Here is a 24694-nt window from a genome sequence, read left to right as displayed (position 1 = left end):
GGTTGTTCATTTGTTCTTTTTCATGCACTCCTTTTCTCTTTCGTCCTTTTTACTTTCCCCCTTCCTCTGTCTGTATTGTGTCCTTTTGCGCTGCTTGCAGCGGAGCAGAAATCTGACAATCCAACCTGACCTTTTCTGTAATGTCACTGTCAGCCTAGAGTTTCCTCTCCTTTAACAAAACTTCAGCTTCTAACAAGGTATTTCAACAGCTGATGTCCAGATTTCTTTAAAGTTTCGTTTGTAATAGAAATGACCTGACACGATGCAGCTGCAAGTTCCTAGAAATTTTCCATCAGAGAGTCGATGGCATTTGGTGAAAAATGTGAAAATCTAATGAGCAGATTTTGATTGAATTTCCTGATCACACTCCTGAACCCCAGAGGAAGAACCCTTTACATTTTGGGCACTCAACTATTCTCAGTGCCAACATCAGGTCAGAATGTCAACTTTGCATTCAACATTTGCGTCAGCGCAGACTGATGTGACATTTACCGCTCCCCAGAGGATGAACCCTTTTGATCTGAATGACCCAATTACCTTTCCTCTAATGCCACCCACAGGACAAACTTCGTCTGTTGTTTGTTTCATCCAGCACAGTTGTATTATGGGCTGTGAGGAGTATGGCAGACTCTGGGAGGGGCTAACAGGGCTTGTTTCTGCCCATTAAACACACTTTACCCATCTCTATTTCATGCTGACCTTGTCTGTCTCCCTTCAGATTTTACTATTCCCATTATGTGCTACTCTTCACCTGCCTGCGGGCTCTTCGTGTATTTGTGTAGGTGTGTGTTTGCAGTGTGAAAAATCCCACGCTTCGCTTCCAAGCCCTGCTCTAAGAGTTCAGACAAAGTGCACAATTCCATCACACTTCCCCGGGAAATTGAGAAAGAGGTAAATAGCACTAGGAAGTGTGTGTGTGTGTGTGTGTGTGTGTGTGTGTGTGTGTGTGCGTGCGTGCGTGTGTGTGTGTGTGTAGTGTAGGATGAAGAAATTCCCTCAGCACACATCACTGAATATCCAACATGGCAGCTCGTCCTTCATACAGGTGTGTGTGTCTGTGTGTGTATGCGTATGTGCGTATGTGTGTGTGTAGACCACATGCTATACTCAAACTGCTGATGCTGTGTATCTCAACAGATGGCAGGAGACACAAACATGAACACACACACACACACACACACACACACACACACACACACAGCATGCCATATCTACATTACATGCAGTAGTTATCTGTCAGGTGGGTATGTGAATTGGACACAATCATACCATATGTCAAACACACACACACACACACACATGCCATAGTACATGTGCTTGCCCCTAACTCTGTTTACCTTTACCTGAATCTCATTCTAATTTTAACCCGAATCCTCAAACAGCCCTTTGAAGAAGTGAGGACCAGACTAAATGTCCTCACCTTCCAAAAATACCTTCAAACTCAAAGCCTAGAGGTCAAACTGGTCCTCACAAAGACAGAAATATCAGAGCACATGAGCAGCAAAGATGAAGAGTAAGACAAAGCTGAAAAAGAGACATCACACTGATCATTGGTAAAGATTTCAGCCTCAGTCGCTTTGTGTGGGTCACGTGTCTCATAATGATCCAGGCAGGTTCAGCCTGTCAGAAACGCTGCACTACACAACTACATAATCACAGCCAGCAGACGTGATGAGCCAATTAACACAACACACACACTTAGTGTGCCGACACCTGCCGGCACAGCCTGTCAGAAACGTCCATGTGTGTCCATATCTTCACTTGTGATATTTTCTTCACATTTACAAACATTAGGACCTGAAGGAAGCACATGGACCTGTTTAAGCAGTTTAAAAGAGCTGATTCGTATGCAAATGATTCAACATTTCAATTACTGAAAAAGGCTGACCTGGACAGAGAAACAGACGATATGAATATAGAAAGAAGAAAGATATCACCAAAAATACACTTTCTCAAATTTCTTGTTGAAACAGTGACTGTAGCTGGATTTAATTTCTCTTAGAAAAACATCTGTCAAATGTTTTCTGTTGAATTATTGTCTCGGCAAATGAGCACTGCCATAATCAAGAAATCTAAAGTCTAGGGGGAAATATCTTTTTTCATATTGTGTAATGCTTGGACTGAGGGTCAGAGAGTTCTGCGTTTCACTAGTTTACCAATTATCTTTGAAGCTGCAAAACCAACTGTTATAATATGACAAGAGCAGGTGTCAAGGGATGTCAGCCTGGATTAAACTGGAAAGTCTGGGAGAAAAGTCTGGACATCCAGAAGGCCCCTAAATTTAAACTTATAGTGTAAGAGTGTGTGATCATCAGCACAGAGATGTGTACTGTCAGTGTTGTGATAAAGTTAGAAACAGGAGAGGACCTGGAGTAGACCCCTGGGGAACTTCTTTTAAATACACTGAAAATAGCTGCAGTGGCCTCTGTCTTGGACTTGTACGAACTTCACAAACATGTTACTTTGAAAAGACATCAGATCAGTGCGTACCTGGAGGTCTCACCACAGCCTCCTCTTCCATCTGTAATTTCCTCTGAGCATAATGAGCCTCGCCTCGAGCCATTACGGACACGCTCGCCTCTGAGTTTCAGAGCGAACAACAGAGTGGAACAATCCTGTGAGCCCGACCTGTGGGTCTGTCGCAGCCGTTAGGTGTGAAGACTGTCGCTTCATTTCCTCCTCTTCCCTTCTGTCTGGGGACGGATGTCACAGCTTTAAAGAAGATTGCTCTTTTCTCTTCAAACATCTTTTGTGCAGCATGTGCACACACACACACACACACACACACACACACACACACACACACACACACACACACACACATATACACAACAAATACACAGTCATCTGAGCCCAGAGGGGAGCTGAAGGCCATTTCACTGCAGGATCAACCTCATAATGACTGTTCAGCCATTAGCAATGGAGCCTGGATCGACATTTTCTAATGTAACTCTCTGGTGGAAAGTGATGTTTTCGAAAAGCCTAAATTACTGACAAAAACCAAAACCCATTTGTAGCCTAAACATTTAACGCTTTTTATTATTTCAGATGAAATGAAATTTATTTCCCAAGCTGTAAAAACCAGACAAAACATAAAAACAACATGCGTATAGGTACATCCAAAACCTTTGGGAAATAAAGGCTAACAGACACTAATGCACACATTTACAAAGAAAGAAAACAACTAAGCAAAATTATGATGTTACCTTGGTTTAATTCTGTAAACATTCAGGCTTTGGAGTAGAGAGTTTGCAGTATTATCTGTGAATAGTGTGTTATTAAAATGCCATTTTTTAAAAGGGATTTTGGAATTGCTACTGTTGTCTCCGCTTGAAGATCTGTGACAATGAGCAGTAATTGTTGAGTCACTGCTGCCTCACGTAGTGTTTACATCGGTCCATTAGAAACTGATGCCTCATCTCCTCCATATTATTACCAACTGTGGACAAATTGGCTTCGGCAGATTTAGTTATTTCTTGACAGCACAACAAATACACATTTTTGAATTAAAACACTTACCCTAAGTAAATGTAGAACTAACAAAACATCTATTTTTGTTATGTTAGAGCGGCTGAATGTGAACTAAAATGCTGCTGCTTTTGTTGTTTCCGTCAGTGTGACTGTTGGTTGTGTGTTGCGTGACTGCAGCTGTGATTTTGACTGATGTCTTTGTGTGTCACCGCCGTCCTCTGGTGTGAAGGACAGAGTGTGTGTAGCAGCTCTGGCCTGAGTGAAACTGTGACATCTGTGAGCTCACCAGCAGCGCACACACACACACACACACACACACACACACACACACGTGCTGTCTGATGTGTGCGATCATACATGCATTTGACGGCCACAGTCGGACACCTGCTGTTATCGACACAGAGCTGCAGGGAGTGTTCTGCCATTTTTGGAACCAGTACAAATGACTGACTTTTACATTCATGGCACCGTGTGAGGTGAAAGTGTGTATTCCTGATGTGCGCCTGAGTGGTGACTGTGTGTGTTGATTTTACAGCCTGGTGTGTAGAAAGACAGCTGCACAGAATCAGTGAATGGAAAACTGTGTGTGGTTCATTGCAAAGCTCCACCGTTGTAGATATGATGCAGACAGAACAGGTGTGATGTGACCTTTAATGTGCGACTTTATTGATCTTTGAAGTCTTAAAGTGAATCGAGTTGAATTCACGTCACTGTTTTTTTGTTTTTTGTCCTCAGTTGTCGAACGAGCAACAGGAAGAGTCTGATTGTGACGTCCAGCACCTCCCCCACCCTACCACGACCACACTCACCTCTGCACGGACACACAGGTAACACGCACACATATGTGCTCCCTCCCTAAGGTGTGTTTTTGAAAAGGCATAAACATAAGAAGCATCCGGACAAGCAGGCGAAACAAAGAAAAAGCAGAAGTTTTGTTTATTTGAAATGGATAAACTAGCAGCTTTGGACTAAACAATTAATTCATCCTCTGGAGACAATGAATACCCACATCAGTTTTTATAACCCATTCTGGACTGAAGTGCTGGACAGAGAGATAAACGAACTGAGGCTTTGTACACAGCACAGCAGTAGTTTATAAATAAATAACAACAACAAAAATGAGTATGAGCTGAAGTTGATTTGCTGTTCATTTGTTCCTCACCGGCTGAAAGGTGTGTGTCGAAACAGCAGGTGAGGTGTGTTACATGGAGTCGTGTTGTTTACTATCACACACCAACAAAGCTCAATTAACACTTCACACTGCACACTGAGCACAGCAAAGTGAGGCTGACTGACTACAGGCTGCTGCTCAGAGAGTCTGATGATGCTGCACAGGAGAATGGAGACTTTATTTGTTCATTTACTTTTTCCTGTAACTGTCTAAGGCAGTAAAACTATCAACATATGCTCTTTTCAATTGATGTTATTGACAGGGGCATGTGGGTGTGAGACAGGTCAAATAAACTCTGCTCAGGACAATCTGATCCTTACACTGATATATTGGCAAAGCTTTGCTAATTCTGCAAAATATCCTGCTCAGTTCATATCTCACAGTGCTTTAAAGACTAAATTTAATAGATTCTTATGCAAAATGCTTGTTTGTTTTATGTGACCATATAAAAAAAACAAAATTATACCAGATCAATATCTGACCCAAACACGCAGAATTATTCAGGCTGTAACTGTAAAGTCACCTGATCTGTGCTTGATCAACAGAAAATGATTTGTAATGTGCAATAATGAAGCTCCAGCTTCTTCACAGTGAGGATCTGCTGCTTCTTTCCTTTTTTATGTTGTGAACTGACAGAAGAGTCTGTTTGATTTTTGAAAATTTATTTGATTTGATTTACTCTGTGAAATGCTGCAGAGAAATGCAGCCATGGGTCCTTTCACAAGCAGTGGCAGATGAAATGTGCTCTGACAGCACTTTTGTTGAACACCCTTGGCAGCCTGTAACGCACAAAACCCCCAAATCTACCACCAGCGTCCCCTCCACACCCCCCAACCACCTACCCGCCGTTCAGATGTAAAGAGGGATGGAAAAGAGATGAATAATAGTGATACTGATTGATGGCGACTGAAGGGGAGTGAGCAAGAGAGTCAAATATAGATTGGAAGGGCAGAATAAAAATGGATTGGACAGTGACTGAATGGGAGGAGAGAAAGACGACAGGGTAGATATGAATGACGGGAAGATGGTAAAATATCGACAATTATATCGGACTCTGTGGAGAGAGAGAGAGAGGGAGAGAGAGATAGAGAAAGAGCGGGGGGAGGAGGGGAGAGAGAGCACCTCATTAACGCTGTGTGTTTGTGTTCAGCTGACAGACAGTCGCACATGTCTCATTTCCTGCTCAGGAAATAATAGAAGTCGCCAACCTGTCAGTCACAGCGCCTACACACACACACACACACACACACATACACACACACACACACATACACACACACACACACACACACACACACACTTTCTTTTAATAAGTGGTTTTGTTGAATTGGCTTTTTATCCAGTTCAGACCATTTTAAAAATACAAAATACATTGTTCCACCCACTGTTTAAATGCAGCTTTTGTGTAAACCAGTAGGTGTATCTCGCTGTCAATCAAATAATCAGTAGTCCATTTGGTTGATAGTTAAATCAGCTCTCATGCTCAGTTATAATCTCTCTGTTGTTTTATAGAAAACCATACAACGTGTTTGCATCGAGTCTGGTTCAGTCTCACTGTCCTACAGTGAGTATGGGGCCGTTTCATATTGCCTTTATACCAGAGGTGTCCACATGGCCACAGCCACATTGCCCTATTGGTTATAATGCTGTTGTAAACACATCTAATTTCAGGTGATGACCCCTGACCCCAACAGAATCTTAAGCTAAGGGTGAAATCACTCCCTGTTTACATTATAGTGCTTTGTATTTACTGTCTCCTGTTTTATTACATTGCTGTTTGAAACCCATCATTGTTCATTTAACCAAAAACCTCTTTACTGATCAGCTGGGTTAGAAGTAATGAGCCATCACATTTGACACCTAAAGAAGTCTACATACATACATTTTATAAATTATTTTTTCTCTGTAAAACTAAATTCTGTTTTTATAATCCATCATAAACTTTCAGTAAATCTGATCACATCAGACAAATAAAATAAATCACCAGTACCTCAATATCTGACACTAATGAGATTTTGAGAGGCAAAGTCTAGTTAGTGTCAGTGTCACTCATGTATGTATACACACACACACACACACACACACACACACACACACACACACACACACACATATATATATATATTTATATTTATTTATTTTTTTATTTTTTTATTTTTTAACAGGGTCTGAGAGAGTTAAAACATGTTTGGAAACTTTGTCATTCATGTTTCATCTCACGCACGCAGTTTGATTTCAGCATGAATATATAAACTCCAGTGAGACTGTTGGCCAGACTGAATAAACCATTTCAAAACATGAGGAACTTAAACTTTATTTTGACATTTTGCAGATTAAACATGAATTTAATGCTCAGTAATGACAGCAGTCATTAGCTGCAGCCCTCGAGATGGAAAAAGAACAAGAACGTCTCTGGTGTTCTGTTCTTCATTCGCTCCATTCCTCCATCTCTTCCTCTTTTCCGCTTTCTTGTCGTCGCCGTCTTCATCCACCAGACTGCTGTGGCTGCTGTGTTGCCATGGTAACACTGCCACCAGCCTTGCAGTCGGTCTTACAGTCCTGTCTTCTCTGTTTCTCCCGGACCCAGCCGAGGAAACAAAGACTGCTAATTAAATATCACTAATTAATGTTGCTGTTTTCATTTTCTCTCCTGTTGCTTCAGAACCACCCACCCAGTGAAAAAACAGATTTTTGGTTTGTTCTAATCAAGATTAAATGTTTGAATAAGAAGCTTGGATGCAGTTTCTGTCTGATGTTGAGTTTACCTCCACAGAAACTTACGCTTTAACAGAAAGCTTTATCTCTAAAGCCAAGCCTGTGATATCTCACTGTTGGCTGGTGTTTTACTGATTAATATGCACCGCTGGGGGCCATTAAACCTTTCCCTTCATTCCTAGAGACCATCTTTATACATAGATGATTGCTTTTTTTCCTCTTCTCATTCTCTCAGTCTCTTGCTCTGGCCCTAATCATGAATTTCATCATGGTTTCAATCATGCAGCCATTTACTGCTAATCACATGGAGATTTCTCAAAGTCTAATATCCTAAGGGGCTGATGAGGACCAGTCCTCTCCAAAAAGGGCTTTTATTAAACGTTGAAAGTTTGCATAAATTCCTTGTTTCCTCTCTCGTTACTCCTGTCTCCTCGTTCTTGTCCTCTGCATAACGTAACAATATCTCCTTTCATTTTCCTCCCCTTCTCTCCTGTCCCCCTTTACTTCTTGTCAGTATCTACAGCTTCTCTCCCTCTCCCTCTCCTCCCACCCTGAACTCTCCTCTCTCCTCCTGGGCGATGGCAGGCTGTTATTTGGTAAAGGTCAGGTGATGATTGGCAGCTCTGTGTGCTCTGACTCCTGATGAATTCTGTCAAACAATCCGCCGCTCGTCTTTGTAATTGTATTGAAGGACAGAAAGAAAGAATCAAGCTTTTCTCTTGTTCAGTTTCTTGTCACACACTCCCAAGAAAATAGAGGGGGTTTTTTTTTCCCGTCTTTCCGCCCCCTCCCCAATTATAGTTGTATTTTGTTATCCCAACCACACTCTCCCTGGAGAGGCAGCGAGGCAGCGAGACTGAAGAGGCACAAAGCAGATATTACATTTGCATGTATCTCATATGCCGGTATATTTCTTGCTAAAGTAGGTCAGTGTCACTGCAGTTTGCTACACAAACCCTTCTAAAAATGTGACAGCGCAGCAGCTTCTTTACCTGTTGTGACGAGCCCCCCCCATCAGGTACACTCAGCTGTAATTTACATTTCACGTGGATTCATTATTCAGTCTGAAAATACAACCCACTGTGTTTTTCTTGACAAGAAATGCAAAGCATTTTTCAAATGTATTTTAATAATGAATTTTTTTTTTTTTTTTTTTTTTTAAACCAGTTTGTTGATTTGTGACCAATCAGAGTCTGTCAACAGACTGGATGTGGATATCACATGACATGTGTTGTGTGCTATGAGACATACTGGTGTTTCTAGCATCAGTTCAGTGCTGGAGTGAGTGAGTGACCTCTGTGACTTTAAAATCGGGGAAAAATGGGAAATAACCATCAAAAGTTCCTAAAGCCTGAGCAGCAGATCCTCTGATTGGAGGAGCCAAGACCCGAGGATATGTGATGCTTTCGCTCTAAACATTTATTGATTTACTTTATGTCCCAGAAGCTTTGCTGACATTAAGCTAAGAGCAAAGACACATTATCATACAAATATATCTGAGAAGCCCTGATAGTCCTATACACACACACACACACATTACACATCACTGCTGTGTGTGATTTTTCTTGAGAGAGATGGATTCCTCCGTCTGTGAAATCCGTCCTTAAATTGACGGATGGCCCACACACACACAGACACACACACACACACAGACACACACACACACACACACACACACACACACACACACACACACACTCAGACACACACGCAGCCCTGAAGTGTGACAGTGCAGTGAGTGATCCTGGTAACAGTCCCAGTGAGACCTCTGCTTCCTGTACATTTAACTGCAGCAACATCCACGCAGGAACACAAAATCACGTACGGGACATTTCACACAAGGACGATGGACACTAACAAGCGTCAGTTTGACTAATAACACGCGTGTTCAGTGGAGCGTGTGCATACATGTTCCGCTGTCACAGCCACAGACAGAGATTCCCATCTGACAAGAAGCAAATTCTGGTATTAATATTTGAGTTCCTGCCCTGTCCAGACGTGCTGCTGAGGAAAATGCATAATTGATGTGGAAATGTCCGACTACTTAATCTCTCCTCCTGTTTCTGAGGCCGCCAGCCTTTCCTCTCCCATCCATCTGTTTGTGTGTGTGTGTGTGTGTGTGTGTGTGTGTGTGTGTGTGTAGTACATGTTCACCCCTTCACCCTTCCCTCTGCTGAATTATTAGTTACACACCGACACTCAGAGCACTGTGTTTCCCTTTCGATAGGCTGGCCTTGAATATTGGTATCCATTATGCTGTGGACTTAATGGATGTGTCGGCATGCTTATTAAATAATCTCAGGTTTATTCAAAAGAGAATCATTTCTATTTTCTTTTATAATACGTGGAAATGTTTTTCTCTGTGCCAGACCTGATTGTAAAGTCAGTGCGTCAGAGCTGTTTCATTTTCACTTAATAACTTCACTTAAAAGCACTTTCATGTTAGACTGTTTTTGTTGGACAGACTTATCTGTCCTGCCAATGTGAATTTCAGTCATATATGTAACACATCAGGAGCAGCTAGTATAAGCTGTTTACCTGGAGTGATTACAGTGTTAGCACTAATGCTAACCACCTTGAATTAAAGCAGTAAGCTGTGATTTACAGTGATTCTAGAACAATGTGGACTTTACTACCCACACCTAGCAAGGTTTTTACAAAAATAAACACACAGCAAAAACAAATTCAATAATTAATTGATAACAAATAATCATTCTTCGCTGCGTATTTCTGTAACAGGTCAGTCCCACTGACGCTCTCTGTTTGGCTGAGATAAATAAAATCACATGCTCGTGCACTTGCATTAAACAGCATATTAAATTTCTGTAATACTGTATAACAGTAACAATATTAGCATGAGACATGTCTCTATCCTTCTGTCTTTTCTTCTCTCCGGCTCTGTCCATCCCTCCTCTCTCATGTTTTTCAGTTGTGCAGCAGTGGGTGTAAACACAGTTTCTCCTTCTCTATCTGAACCCACTCAAATGAAGGAGACAGATTAGTCAGCCCTCTTATTTCTCCACCTTCCTCCGAGCTCCCCTTAACTTAATGAGACACTCCATCAAACTCAGAGCATCTGTGTCCATCTCCCTCTGCCCTTTTATTGCAGCCTCTTTCTCTTATTTTTTGTCTCTTACAATTTAATTCATCCTCATCTCTTGAGATTCTTCATTCACATTCTTCTTCTCTCATTCCGCTCTCGTCTTGTTGAGGGCCAGAGGATGGAACGTGGAGGGAGGATAGAGCAGAACACTTCATACATACACTCTGCTTTCGTAGCCAGGCTCATTAGTTTCTCCTCTGCCTCTCAGTTTGTCAGCTTTGTTTCACACAGTCAGAGAGAGGAAGCCTGTTGCACCTCAGATGGATTCAGCCTTGGTGTTTTGTGGTTTAACTATTTGGGGACAAACAGCTTCGTAGTTACTGAATTCATCTGAATCTGACAGTGAACTGATTTCAGACTGCTGAATGTTTTATCAGTGATCTTCAGCCTCAGCTCACTGTTAGTGGAGAACACGACAAGATTTCAGGCTCTGATTGATGTTTTTTACTTAAATTCACCTCCAGATTTGTAGTTCTTCTCTCCTTCAGCCTTGTACCTTTGACTTTTTATCAAACAACCACATATTTTCCAACACAGTTTTCATCTTTTGTGCTGATAATTTTCATCTCCATCCAAGCTTTGAGGAGCTCTGTCAGTCACCTCACTGAGCAGCTCCACTGGACCAGAAGTCTCTGCAGGCTAAATCTGTTATTATGAAAATGACAGACATTCATTTAAATGTGTACGACTTTGCGTTCAGTCCCTTCTGTTCACTGATCAGCTTCTAAGCTGTTGTTCATCATATAGTGATTCTTTCAGCTCATTCTCTGTGTTTTTTTTCCTGAGCTTGCTCCTGTAGAATGAAGCCTTGCTCCTGTGTCATGTCACAGTATCAGACCATATTGGGTTTATGTTTAGTGTTCTTACCTGTTTCCTTTCTCCTCCTCCTTTTGTTTCCGTCCCTCTTTTCTGTCTCTCAGGTACCAGCCCACTGGACAGTCCTCGCAACTTCTCCCCCAACACAGCTGCACACTTCTCCTTTGTTCCTGCACGCAGGTGAGACACATACACACAGGTGTGTTTGTGTGACGCACCTGGAAGTCAGTGAATATTGATGAAAAAAAAATCTGTCCTATAAAAACCTGGGTGAAGTGTGGATTATAAAAATAGTATTTGCCACACAAACACTCTGTAGTTTCATTGTTGGCGTGTTTTTTTATAAATCACTTTTTGGCTGCAGCACAGTCAGCTGCCTGAATAATCGGAGTGTTTTTAAAATCCTACCTCTGGGCTTGTTTATATTCCTCAAAGTTAAGTATTGTTTTGGTATTCGGGAGCACACGTATCATCTTGGCACCACATCACTGAAAAATTCGAAGAGGTTTCATTTCAAAATCAGCAGGTTCTTCAGTGTTTAGCATGTCTAACAGTACACTTGATAGTAATTTCTGGGAAATAAAATCAACTTAAAGCACTGCAAACTGACAAGAAGTGCAACTGTGCCCAAATGGATGAGCTGTACTTAATGTTGATTGATTTTAATGTTGATGTCTTTGAAACGCTGTGGTTCAGTGGCCTCGGCGTCTTGAGTGTCAAGCTGCTGCTGATGAGACTGCGTGAGCTGATGAGGGGGCAGATGATCTCTCTGAGGCAGTCACTCAAACCAGGATTAATAAACCTCTTATCAGTCTGGGCTCTCAGCACAGATAGCAATTACAGTGAGGGAGGGAGAGACGGTGTGTGTGCAGTGTGAGTGTGTGTGTCTCTTGTGTTTTTGTGCATGTACATGTGTTAGATAGATGCATGCACGAGGCACTGGTGTGATTTTTAAAATCCAGTGCCAGGATAAAAGTGTTAAAGTAAGCTCATACAAAAGTTTGATGTTACAGAAGAGACATTCTCAGCAAGCCTGTCTCTGAAGTCTTCATTAAGATGATAATGTTTCCATGGTAACACATCTTTACTGACGCACTGAACCGTCAGGTTATTTCCATGACAACATAATCAGTCGGTGTACGGAAGCCGTGCAGCAGCCAAAACGAGCATGAATTGGAAATCCCTTGCTGTCCGGCTGCTGACCTCAGTGCTGCAGCAGCACAGCAGATGCTGGGACAGCAGCGACACCATGTGGTGAAGTTTGATATGACAGATCAGACACTGGAGCATCCGTGGTTGGTTGCACTGAAGCTACTGTTTTGTTCTTTTTTTTTCAGCTAAAGAAATTCATACAAAAATCTCAATCATTCATCAGACTCAGCCAGAATAAATAATTTCCCTTTTTACGTTTTTTTTTTTTTTTTTTTTACATATACAGTTACAGTTTTTCTTCTTTTTCTTGTTCTGTAATCAGTGATTATTATTTGCTAAGTATTGAGATGTGTTTTGTTGGCCTCATTACTCAGCATATGTTATTTAAAATAAATGAGTCATAATAATTGTGTCTAAAAAACTGCTGGAATTAACCAAAAAATGGCCTGCAATAAAATGTTATATAACCAAGATATAAACAATTATATAATCAGATTATTTGTGCACAAGGTAAAAAAAAAACCCAGCATGTTTCTGGACTTCATGGCCTTTGTATAATTTTTAAAACAAGAGCAGAATGAGTGTGTTTGCTGTATGACTGACAGCTGCTAACAGCTATAAAAAGAAAACCAATGTCTTGTTTCCCTCACAGTCACGGACACAGGGCTGACAGGTAACCTCTGAGTTTTTGACCTCCGACCTTTTTCTTCCCTGTTCCTGCCGCCACCTTCCTGCCCTCCGTCCTGCATGGCTAAGCTCACACACTTTGAATGGCATCGACAAGTACCCCGCAGGGTCTCTTCTTCTACTGCTGCTGAGCTCTCTGTACATGAATCAGAGTCCATGTTGTCCTTGTGTTTGCATTTTCCCTCCTTCAACTGAAGGACTTTTTTGCTCTATGTGATGATGCTGCATCTTCTGGATGTGGCTGCTGTGGAGTATGTGTATGTGTTATTTTATTGAAAATAAGTATTGAGTTTTGTTGTCTTCATCTTTCTTTAATCAGTCTCTGTCTCTTTTTCAGGACGGATGGTAGACGCTGGTCTCTGGCCTCATTGCCTTCCTCTGGCTATGGCACCAACACTCCCAGCTCCACTGTCTCGGTAAATATCTTGAATATACTCTCTGTTTCTGCATGTAATTTTATAATGATCTGTGAACACTTAATGTTCCCTCTGACTTAAAAGCCCATAAAAGCTTGGCTACTATAGAAACCCTTGTTCCTCCACCTTTCTCTCATTGCTTCCTCCCCTTTTGCCCTCAAGCACTTCCTGTTCTGTTTCTCTTCTTTTTCCTTCCTTCATTCCCTGGGACATATCGACAGTCCCTCTGGTCCAATCCTCCTCCTTCTCCTTTTTCTTCTGCTGTTCCTTCATCTCCTTCCTTAATACCCCGGTGTGCAGTTCCTCTGTAGCTGCTGCCTGTAGAATGAGGCCCAGCACGCTTCAAAGGTAGTGAGCTGAGGGAGCTTGCTGTGCAGGCTCTTAACTCGGACATCCAGACCCCTAACAAGCCTGCTAGTTTACTGGACTAACAGAGGACCAGGTCTCTTTCTATTCACAGGTCAGATGACATGAATTTGGTTGAAAACAGAAGTCACAGGATTCAGATACAGTAAAATTTGATAAAACCCCGTCCATACAAATCATAAGTGACATCCAGTCTGAGTCCAGTCCCCGCTGCTCCTCATACTTCTGTTTTTTAGTGAACTGGCTCTGAATGGATGTGACAGGTGAAAGTTCAGGATACAGAAATGTTTGAATGACATTCAGTACAAACTAGTTCTTTTCGAGCGCCATGACCTTTGAACCAGCCTTAGCCCCAGTCAAGCTCCAGCCTAACACATAGTAGTATCTAGTACTGGATTTAAACTGCTTTCCTATTCCTCCCCTCCTTTAACTAGTAAAAAAGTGAAGACTAACCTGGCCTAGACCAGTCCCAATCCTAGCCTAGCTCCAGCCTAACCCCGCAGTAGCTCCAGTGCTGGTTGTAATCTGTGCTCCCTCTTTGCTCCTCCTCTCACAGTCCTCCTGTTCATCTCAGGAGAAGCTGCACCAGCTGCCGTTCCAGCCCACACCGGACGAGCTGCACTTCCTCACCAAACATTTCAGCTCTGAGAGCATCACAGACGAGGAGGGACGCCGCTCCCCCGCCATGAGACCGCGATCTCGCAGCCTCAGGTAGGAGATGTGAACCTATTATAAGTTCCAGTGAGGTCAAAGTGCATTAAGACACCTTCTTTGATGGCTCCTAAAAGTTTGTCGTGTGGCTGTGATGAGATGCTGAGTTCTGTGTGTGTGTGTGTGTGTGTGTGTGTGTGTGTGTGTGTGTTGGTGTGTGTGTGTGTGTGTGTGTGTTGGTGTGTGTTGGTGTGTGTGTGTGTGTGTGTTGGTGTCAGCCCTCAGAAAGGTCAGACTCAGACTGCTGACATGTCCATGACGGGTGGGAGCGAGTGTAAAGTCCTAACTGTTTGTATCAGTGACACTCACCTGTTCACCTGCCCACCTGCAGATCTGTGTGTCTTTGTGTCTTTCATTCATTCTGTCCATCTTCAGCTCAAATGTCTGTTGTCTCATTGTCTCTCCTGTTTTTACCTGACAAGAGCTGCCTTTAGATTTCATCCTCTTCACCATTTAATTTACTGATTTTCAGGCTGTCACTGCCTTTATATGTCATCCATCCATCCATCCATCCTCTACTACAGCTGGTTAAGCCAGGTAGTCCAGACGTCCCTCCTCTCCCCAGCAACAAGGCGTTCCCAGTCAAGACGAGATATGTAGTCTCTTCAGCCTGGGTTCTCTGAGCAGTTGGACGAGCACAGAACACTTGCTGATGCTGCACCTGTCCACGCTCCACTTTACCAAGATATTTAAACTCCCTCACTTTCTTCATTGGTCACCCCCACCCACCCCCCAGGCTGCACCTTCAGATTCTGTCCATGAAAATCACAAATGGAATCAGTGACAAGGGCCGACCCTGGTGGAGGCCGACACTGACTGTAAACGTTCTTGACCTCCTGCTGAGAATACAAACACAACTTTCTTTCCACTTATATGAGGATCGGATAGCTCGTAGTAACAGCCCCGTTACCCCACACTCCTGCAGTAGCCTGGCCTGAGCTTTCCTGGGGAGGCTGAACAGTGTGATACCCCGGTAACTGGAGCACACCCTTCGTCCCCCCTTATGGCATCCCTTCTTCAAATTCTCTCTATTTTCATTTTTTTCCAACCTCCATCTCTTGTCTCAGCAGTATTTTCCTTATCTTCATCTCTGCTCCTTTAAGGAGAGGTATTCAATTCTTTCATCCCTAAGATGAAAGAAGGTGAGACTGAGTTGCATGGTGTGTATCTGATTAGAGCCCCACTGTGTTGATTGATGTGTGTGTGTCTGTGTGTATGGAGCAGTGCCATCTCAGGTAATCTACCGTCACCCTGTGTCCTTATAAAACCTCTTTCTCTCTGGAAAATGAAATAGAAGTAGAAATCATGAACAGGTCAATTTGGTGAATTTTTCACACTCAAATAGTGAAAACATGGAGAATGAGATTTTCTAAGCTGTTTCAGCTTTTCTCAGAGATACCATTAGAGCTGACAAAACCAAAATGCTGTGATTACAGAGATGGAGTCGAGTGTGAGCAAGTTATTTTACGTGGAGGTGACTTTGAAAAGTGTTTCAGCTGTGGCCAACAGTCACCCCCCTCCCCGTGCAGGGTGAATGAGCCTCAGTGGAGAGCCTGACATGATATTATTCCACCAGCAGCGAGTGTCATTAAAAAGCTCTTAATGAGCCGTCTGAACACTGTCTGCAAGTTCAGATAAATAACCAACAGAAAGCTGTGGAGAGAGATGAAGTTCAGACTGTGGGGGAAAAGAGAGGGAGAGAGAGGGGGGAACAGCTTCAGCTCTGAAGAGGAGGAGGTGCAAAGACATGTAGTGAATGGGACAGACAATAAGGAGTAGAGAGAGAAATGAAGTGAGTGACTGAGAGAGCTGATGATGATGATGATGATGATTGGACCCAGGAGGAGAAGGGCAAGGGAAGGAACAAGGGAAGAAATGTGTCTGTGTATGAGGGAGAGTGGATAAATGAAAATGAGGTGCAGAGCACAATTATATGCTAATTTTACGACTGTGCCGTGAGGGATCACACTCACCCTTTTTTGTTGTTTAACAGTCTCTTTGTTCATCTCTAATTTTTTATTCCGTTTCGCTCTTTGGAGCTTTTTCTCTCCCCAGTCCATTTTTGGTGTTCAGTACAATGTATTTCCCTCCTGTCGTCCTGTCCACCGTCCAGTCTTCCATAACTGTGGGAATATATACGAACCCCGTCCATCCATCATCCATACATGTGTAACAGTTGGTAAAGACGGTGATGAATAGTCTTCACAGACACCTCATTGACTTTATGTCTGTAAAACTGCATATATCACATGGATGCAGTGATATATGATACATACCGCACACATCAGTCCTCATGGGATTGTATTGTCAACTCTTTCATATGTTGGATGAATATTTTCTGCCTCATACAGTGAAAGTCCTCAAACTACCACAGAATCAGGAGGCACTCGCCTTATCAAAATATTTTTATGTCTCTTCTAGACCTTCGGCAGCTGATGGCAGAGTACAATCTGCCAACATTAATTAATTCAAAATTGTGTGATGACTCTAATACTGTCATTAAAAAGATGATGTCTACCTGAGGACAGTGAATCTTAGCTGTTCTTTTAGTCAGTGTTAAACTGCCGTCAGTGGATCTCCACACTTCCTGTACACACATTTTACATTAAACACTTTTCATCCTGTCAAAGGACATAATCTTCCCATGAACTTGTAAAATGTCTGCAGGTAGTTTTACATTTAATTATCAGTGATCGACAAAAAAAAGCAAAGTAGAAGTTATTGGAATTAATTAGTGACTGAAACAATATTTCTGTTAACAAGAAAGTCACATACCAGCAGACCGTTAAACGTGACGTGACCCTGATGGAATTAGTGAACATCGTGCTGAGTTTTGCAGAACAGCAGGGGAAACATTGAGAAAGTAAGAAAGAACGTCAACAGCAAATTCAAATGGGAAGCAGATTAGCAGACAGAGAGATGTCTTACTAAAATAAAATAAGATATACTGGTGTATGAAATAGAATTATCAGGCATGTGTCTAAAATAAGCCTATTGGAAATGAAGGTCTGGTTTTACCACTGTTATTTTAGAATAAAAATCTCAGAATAGCTTCTTTCTGAAAGTGTCAACACAGGAGATTTTCTACTAACATGTTTTCACCGAGATACTGAGGTGAACACATACACTCATAGAGCTCATCTCACACACACACACACACACACACACACACCTCATCCCCATTCTGTCCAGCTCTCTGTCACGGTCAATTAGACCTCTCATTTCCCAAGTCGCCCTCCTCAGTTGCGAAGCATCAATGTTATTTTTCTCTCTCTCACACACACACACACCCACACACACTCACACACACCCACACACATCCTCCCTCCCCCCTCCTCACCTCTGTCTCCCCCCTTGCCTCACCACCACCATCTGATTCGCTGTCTCGACTGATTTACTTCAATTACCCTCTCCACCAATAAGATCGTTTGCATTTTGAGTACCTTTAGTCACATGTGACATCACCACTTAGCTGAAAAGACAGAAAACGGCCTTCCACCAATGTTTTAATTTTCCAAACACCCTGAGGTTGAAACACATTTTGTCTTATATTCCATTTCATAAATATTTTTGATCTTTCTCACAGTCCTAACTTTTGAACTGGCAGCCTCACACTAAATCAGAAGAACTCTCCCACAACTTCCTCCAGAGCTTCATCTCCAAGGTCATTTCTCAAAATAATGACGAAGACGTTTTTCGCAGGGATTGCCGCAAGGCAATTTTTATTTCCCATTACAGCAGAAATATAGCCGTGTTCTAATTAGCCTTTGTCTGGCTTCTTTGTGTTATTCATCCCGGGGATTTCACTCCGACCTCCGCTGCAGCTCGCTCTGAACGGGAGCTTTATTTTAATAAAGTCTCGGCTGCTCAGAGCCACGAGTAGACAAGAAAAATAACACGGAAAGAAGAAGATATTCTGTGAAAATTAAAGAATGCACATAACAGCCTCTGGCAGTGAATCCGTCTCTGTCAAGGCTAACCTTTACTTACTGAGCCCACTGGCAGAGCCGGCCAGGTTTTGATTGATTTTTCTCTTTTAAGAAACACTGGCATGAAAATAAAGTCGAGGGTGTTAGAGCTTCGGATGATTGACGTACATCAGTGAAGGCTGAGTGCATGTGTGCTTTGTTTAAAGGGTCACTTCACCCACATTACAAATAAACAGTTTCCTCCCTTACATTTAAAATACTGCTCTGAATTATTTTTTAATGGAAATGCTGTTTTCCTTCACTTCTTAATTCCTGATGTTTCTTCTTTGCTGTTCTTTCAATCTGTGTTTAGTTACTGTCAGTGAAACTCAACACAGGAAGTGTTGACTTTTGGATGTTTAAATTAAAAGCCTATGAGGAAGAGGAGGGATTATGCCTAGTGAGCCATTTGAAGACTTTAATGATATATAAAAATGTGATTTGTGAACTGACCCTTTAAACAAATGAAGACTCCTCAGCTCCTCAGTGCACAGGTTAAAACAAAAGAAACATGGATTCAGCTCTGTACTGTATTCTCTGTGTGTGTGTGTGTGTGTGGTTACCTGTCACTGTATGCGCTGGCGTAATGATAAACAGCCTCCATGACGTTTAGCTCATATGTCACATTCAGGCTGCTCTCATTCCTATTAAGCTGGTAATTGGACTTTGAGCTGTCGATGGATGACTTAAAGCATTACCTCATTCCACAGGTCACGTGTGTGTGTGTGTGTGTGTGCGGGTGTTGCGTGTTGCGTTTTTGTGTGTTCGCCCCGATGACTCATACGAACAAAGACATCTGGAGCCCAAATTCATATTTTTACCTCATTCACCTTCAATCTCTGCAGGAATTTAGTTTTGTGCTCTTTGTTCTATTTTTTAGATATTTTGTGCAATTTATTGTATTTTATTTTGTTTTTAATTTTAATTTAGATTCTTAATTTAGTGGTTTTTTATTTCTTTATTATTATCTTTATGTTTATTATTAATTCTAATTTTTTAGTTTTTGAAAAAGACTGTTCTTCTTTGTCAGCTTAATTTCAGGGTCAATATTCACATGCTAGTTTTTCTTTTTAAAAAAAAGGATCAAATTGGGCCATGAAAACAAAATCTCTTGACTGTTGATCGGTTTTACTTTTGAAGTTTTGGTCTTTCATTAGCTAAAATTCTGTTTGTAAAAAGAGAAAAATAAATAATTGACAGTATGGCTTATTTTTTTTCCTTTGGAGACAGAATCTCACCTGTCCTCAGGATAGTTTCCTTTGTTTCTGTTATTTTCTGAATACGATGTTGGTAACATGAAAAACAAGACAGAATCTGATAGAATTAGTATCAAGAAAACAAAACCTCGTTCTTTAATCTGAAAACATTTATTATTTATTAATATGAAATAGATTTTCATGTGCACCAAACACTAAGAGTGCAGGTGCAACATTTAGAGGAAATGTTTTCAGTCATATGTGAATAGACTGAATAATACAGCAGGCTAACAAAGCCTGAACTCAAATGGAATAAAATCTCCAATGACTTGTGTACACAAACACACACTGCCTATCACCTGTCACCGCTGCCCATTCTCCTGTAAGTGAGACACAGAAAGGTCAAGGATATTTCTGCTGTCGCTGTTTTGTCTCATCGTGGAGAAAGGTTGGGGTTGAGGGGTGATTCCTGATAGAATAAGAACAGAGACGAGTCCCTGGAGGAGGGAAATAGAGAGAGAACGGAGTCCACTGAGCGTCTGTTGGAGCTGGTGTGGACTGAAGGAGACATCACTGTCAGTCTGTCAGGTCATGAAAAGCCCCTGGGAGCTGATGGACACTCGGCTGAGTAGTGGGCAGCTCCAGTTTATTACTGACATCTGCACACACACACACAGACACAGCCTGTCGGTCCACTGGTCCACCGGTCTCCAGAGGCGTTACCTTTGTGCTGTTCTGTGTGTGCAACCATGCGAGTCCAGAGGTTGTCATGGTTTTCTCTTTACACCACTGAAGACACACATATGATAAAGACCCCAAGGTCCCCTTAGTGTGTGTGACCACCATCCTACTTTTATTCCCTCTGTGCTCTGGTCACCTGACCGACCCTGTCTGTCACATCCAGTCTGGTCAGTTCTGCTTCTGCAGCTCAGACGCAGGCAGCGCTGCCTCCTCTAAAAGAACAAAATCCACAACAAACCTTCATTTTGGACCTTAGTCATTTTCTTTACCCCCTGAAATTTAAAAAGTACATTGCTCCTGTGTTCTGAGCTATAAATTAAGTCAGAATGTGGTTATATATTCACAGAAGCTGGTGATCTGTTCTGCAAAATACAGAAAACAGTTTAAAAAGAACATTATTGTCAAGATCCAAATCGTTTTCTAAGCTTTGAGTGTGGACCTAGGCTGTGTGAACAATTTGATCCATGAGTGATTGACCCCTCTCAGAATGAAAGATGCTAAGTGTTAAACGAGAAAAAAAAAGAGTTTCCATATTTGTGGGTCCACGGTACGTTAGCTGTCGAGTCCTTCATTGCCAGAGCAAAATTAAATTGAAAATTGAACTCGTCTGAATTTGTTTGTCCTTGTTGTTTCAGCCCCGGGCGCTCGCCTGTCTCCTTTGACCATGAGATTGTGATGATGAACCATGTGTACAAGGAGAGGTTCCCCAAGGTTTGTACTACACACACACACACACACACACACTTCCTGTACAGAGTAAATACACTGTGAATGCAGCAGATGTGTAGAAGGAGGAGGGAGGAGAATGCACAACGATGGACAACAAAAAAAGCATTATTTACATTGTCGTGTTTGCAACTTGTCAACTTAAAACACTCACTGGCAGTTACTCGTGATCTGTAACTGTTCAGTCACTGTTCACATGGTCTCAGATTTCCATTCTGTGCCTCGTGTGTAGAAATATTTGGTTATTTGTGTTAAATGGTGTCGTGAAGATGTGATGTGATAAGTGTCAGGTTGTGTATTTTATCATAGTGTGTCCAGTATTCTGTTTTTGAATGATTCATCATTTTATTTGAGGGGATTTTCTCTTACATAGAGCATTGTCCCGTGCATATGTGCTTTGTGGTCACGTGTGTGTGTGTGTGTGTGTGTGTGTGTGTGTGTGTGTGTGTGTGTGTGTGTGTGTGTGTGTGTGTGTGTCTGTGTGTACACCTCCTCTGTGACTCATCCCTCTCCCCCTCCTTTGATTGTCTCCCCCCTCCTCCCCCTCCTCCCCTCAGGCGACTGCTCAAATGGAGGAGCGTCTGGCTGAGCTGCTGTCCTCCTCGGCCCCGGATAAAGTGTGCCCGCTGGCCGATGGGGTCCTGAGCTTCATCCACCATCAGCTGATAGAGCTGTCCAGAGACTGCCTGGAGAAAAGCAGAGAGGGCCTCATCACCTCCCGCTATTTCTACGAGCTCCAGGAAAACCTGGAGAAGCTGCTGCAAGATGTAAGTCGAACCACAGTTTATTCACTGCCCTGCACACAGCAGTTCTCACTTCCAGTCCAGCTGTTCTCCAGAAACAACTTAAAAGGAAGATTACAGATTAACTAAGATATGAATGATAGACATTCACTTGCAGCTTGCAACTTGTACTCTTTCCCTTAAAAATTAAGGAAAAATATTTATCTCTTCGATTATTTGATGGACATGGTTTATTTAATTTTGTTAAAAATGAAAGTCACTTTATTAATGGCTTCTTGCAAGGCAAACTTATTTATATATCGTCTTTACTACACGAGGCCACTGGAGACACACTGTGCTAAAACAATATTTAAAAGAAATAGAGGAGAAAGTAATTAAATTAAAAAATAAATCAGAAAACATGCAGCACTGATGAATATTCAAATGTTAGTCTTTAAAAAAGCTTTATTTAACAGTTAGTTCTTGTTTTAGAAAGATGCCAAACAGATGAAACTCCAGTTATTTTTGTCCAAATTGTTTATCAAAACACACAAACTGCTCCTGACCCATTCAGATTATATCCATCTCTCTACAAACCTCTGTCTTCCTTTCACATTTTGACTCATCACAGCAGGTAAAGCAAAGGTTTAATGATTCACATTCGGGACTCAGGCTTAGTCTCATTCAGCTGTCCCAGAAAAACAATGTCATGACATACAATGTCAAAATCATTCCCTCCTTTACTCATTACCAGTCCTTATTTATGACCAATTTTCACATCTGTAAAAGGCGGAGCATTTTTGATGCTGCTATTTCAATCACAAACTTTATGAGAATCAAGACAATTACAAAGGTTTGGAGCAAATATATTTCACTAGGTAACAAATTCAGGCGGCTCTCACAGTTTCCAGGCAGGTTCCTGGAACGGATCGTGCAACTTGCTACTAATTACAGGGAAAATGGAGACAGTGTTCAGTTGGAAAACTTTCATTAACTAATAAAATCCAGTTAACATCTGGCATAACATCTTTCAGTCAATACAAGGCAGGTCAGCTGGACACACGTTTCAGCTGATAAATTAGTAATTACTGCGGTTGACACGGAACAACTGATGAACTTAAAGCAGCTAACTGTCCACCATAACTGCTTCAAAACCTTTTTTTACCCAGCAAAAAGTACCAAACTCCATAGAAACTTTTTAGGATTTAATAAACCACTAAAACAAAGAATTTCCACTTTTACTGCTATGAGATGTCAAATGTCTGCTGTGGGAAAAAAAAAAAGCCTACTCTGGACTTTTGATGAAGACATCATGACTATGGCACCTTCCCAGTCACGCTTGGTTTACCGTGAAATAACTCACGGTGTGACTCGTTTCTTCGTTCACCCATCGTGGCTACAACTGTCGGCGCCGTGTGATGTCATACGAATGCACAAAGACTATGGTCCCAAACGTATAAAACCTCCCTCATCACTCACACGTTCCTTCACACACAACTGCTGTCTGTTTATTACTGACAACCAGCTCTGACCTGCTGATCGCAGCCTGGCATGATGGGATGTTTCTGGCGGTATTTGTGTATTTCTGCTCGTATTTCTGTGTGTGTGTGTGAGCGTAGAAATATATTTACATGTGTGTGGCAGTGGTGACATCTCTATTAGCTCAGTTTTGCAGTGCCTGGGGGCGACATTATGGCTCCCACCGGCCTCTTATTGACCTTCTGTTGTACTGGGACACACACACACACAAACTATCTCTCAATCATAGACACACACACACACATATGTGGACGAGCACGCACACACACATCCTCTCGAATTTTAATTTCACACTCCAGCAGTCACCAGGGGCTGACAGATGAGTCTCCCAGACAAGCAGGAGGGGTGAAGGAGGTGCAGTTGGAGGGTTTTGGGATGGGCGGGAATACAAGGGGATTCCTCTGCCTCTGATTGGTCGGGGGTGGTAGTGGAAGGGGAGGTGGACGTACGTGCACGAAGCCTGTTCGAATGCTTGTGGAGGGTGTGAGGAACTTGCCTTGGACACATCTGGAGAAGCCTCAGACGCCGAAGCTGCAATGCGGGCTGGACGATGACATCACCGGTTGGGCGGCGTTAGCCTGTTTTTTTTGGCGGGCGGCCAAGTACGGCAGCAGGTGGAGCAGACCTACAGAGGAGAGGAGAGGATGAGGCCGTGAGCAGGTGGACGGAGGTGTGGAAGCATCCTCCCTCCCTGCATCGTGTATGGAGATTGTTTGTCGTTCTTGCGGCTTTGGTTCTTTGGAGGAGACATGTCACTCATCTCGTGGCAGAGGAGGCTGGAGAAGGAGGAGGTGCTGGAGGAGGTGATGAGGTGGAGCGAGTGGACGGTGTTCACTCACAGCTGGGAGGAGGAGGAGGAGGCGGACTTTGCAGTTGAGTCAATTTCGGTTTGATTTGGTTGAGCTTTATTGGCACACTGATGATGGTCACTCAGACTCACTCAGACTCAGGGCAGATTGAGACATGTTAGTTTTTGATGCTTTTTATTGAATAGTTCCAGTAAATGAACTCACTCCAACTCACTCCACTCACAGCTCTGGGTGGTGTAATACGATGCCTCAGGAGCTGCTGCTTCACCTTTTTCTGGTTTTGGCGGGTTGTAACTTCCTGTCGCTGTAACTTCCTGTTGCTCAGGCGAAATAACAGTGACATACACAGAAATGGCCTGGTTCCTAATTATTGATTATTATTGAT

The 24694-nt window shown here is 42.4% G+C and overlaps 1 protein-coding gene across 3 annotated transcripts in view; it reads left to right on the top strand.

The window, feature by feature from the left end:
- The window catches only part of mast2 (microtubule associated serine/threonine kinase 2), a 112415-nt gene that overhangs the window by 67482 nt on the left and 20239 nt on the right, over positions 1–24694 (top strand). The window contains exons 5-11 of one of the 3 annotated variants that reach the window (XM_041039619.1): positions 4207–4298; positions 11381–11456; positions 13081–13101; positions 13453–13531; positions 14472–14608; positions 21149–21224; positions 21797–22006. In XM_041039619.1, the coding sequence (XP_040895553.1) occupies positions 4207–4298; positions 11381–11456; positions 13081–13101; positions 13453–13531; positions 14472–14608; positions 21149–21224; positions 21797–22006 (691 nt within the window). Of the gene's footprint in view, positions 1–4206; positions 4299–11380; positions 11457–13080; positions 13102–13452; positions 13532–14453; positions 14609–21148; positions 21225–21796; positions 22007–24694 lie in introns of all 3 variants that reach the window. The other 2 variants (XM_041039621.1, XM_041039620.1) reach the window with 2 other exon arrangements.

This window comes from Toxotes jaculatrix, chromosome 6 (assembly GCF_017976425.1).
Source record: "Toxotes jaculatrix isolate fToxJac2 chromosome 6, fToxJac2.pri, whole genome shotgun sequence".
In the NCBI taxonomy this organism is placed as follows: domain Eukaryota; kingdom Metazoa; phylum Chordata; class Actinopteri; family Toxotidae; genus Toxotes; species Toxotes jaculatrix.
Note: the sequence above shows the minus strand (reverse complement) of the source record. Positions and strands in the feature narration are given on the sequence as shown.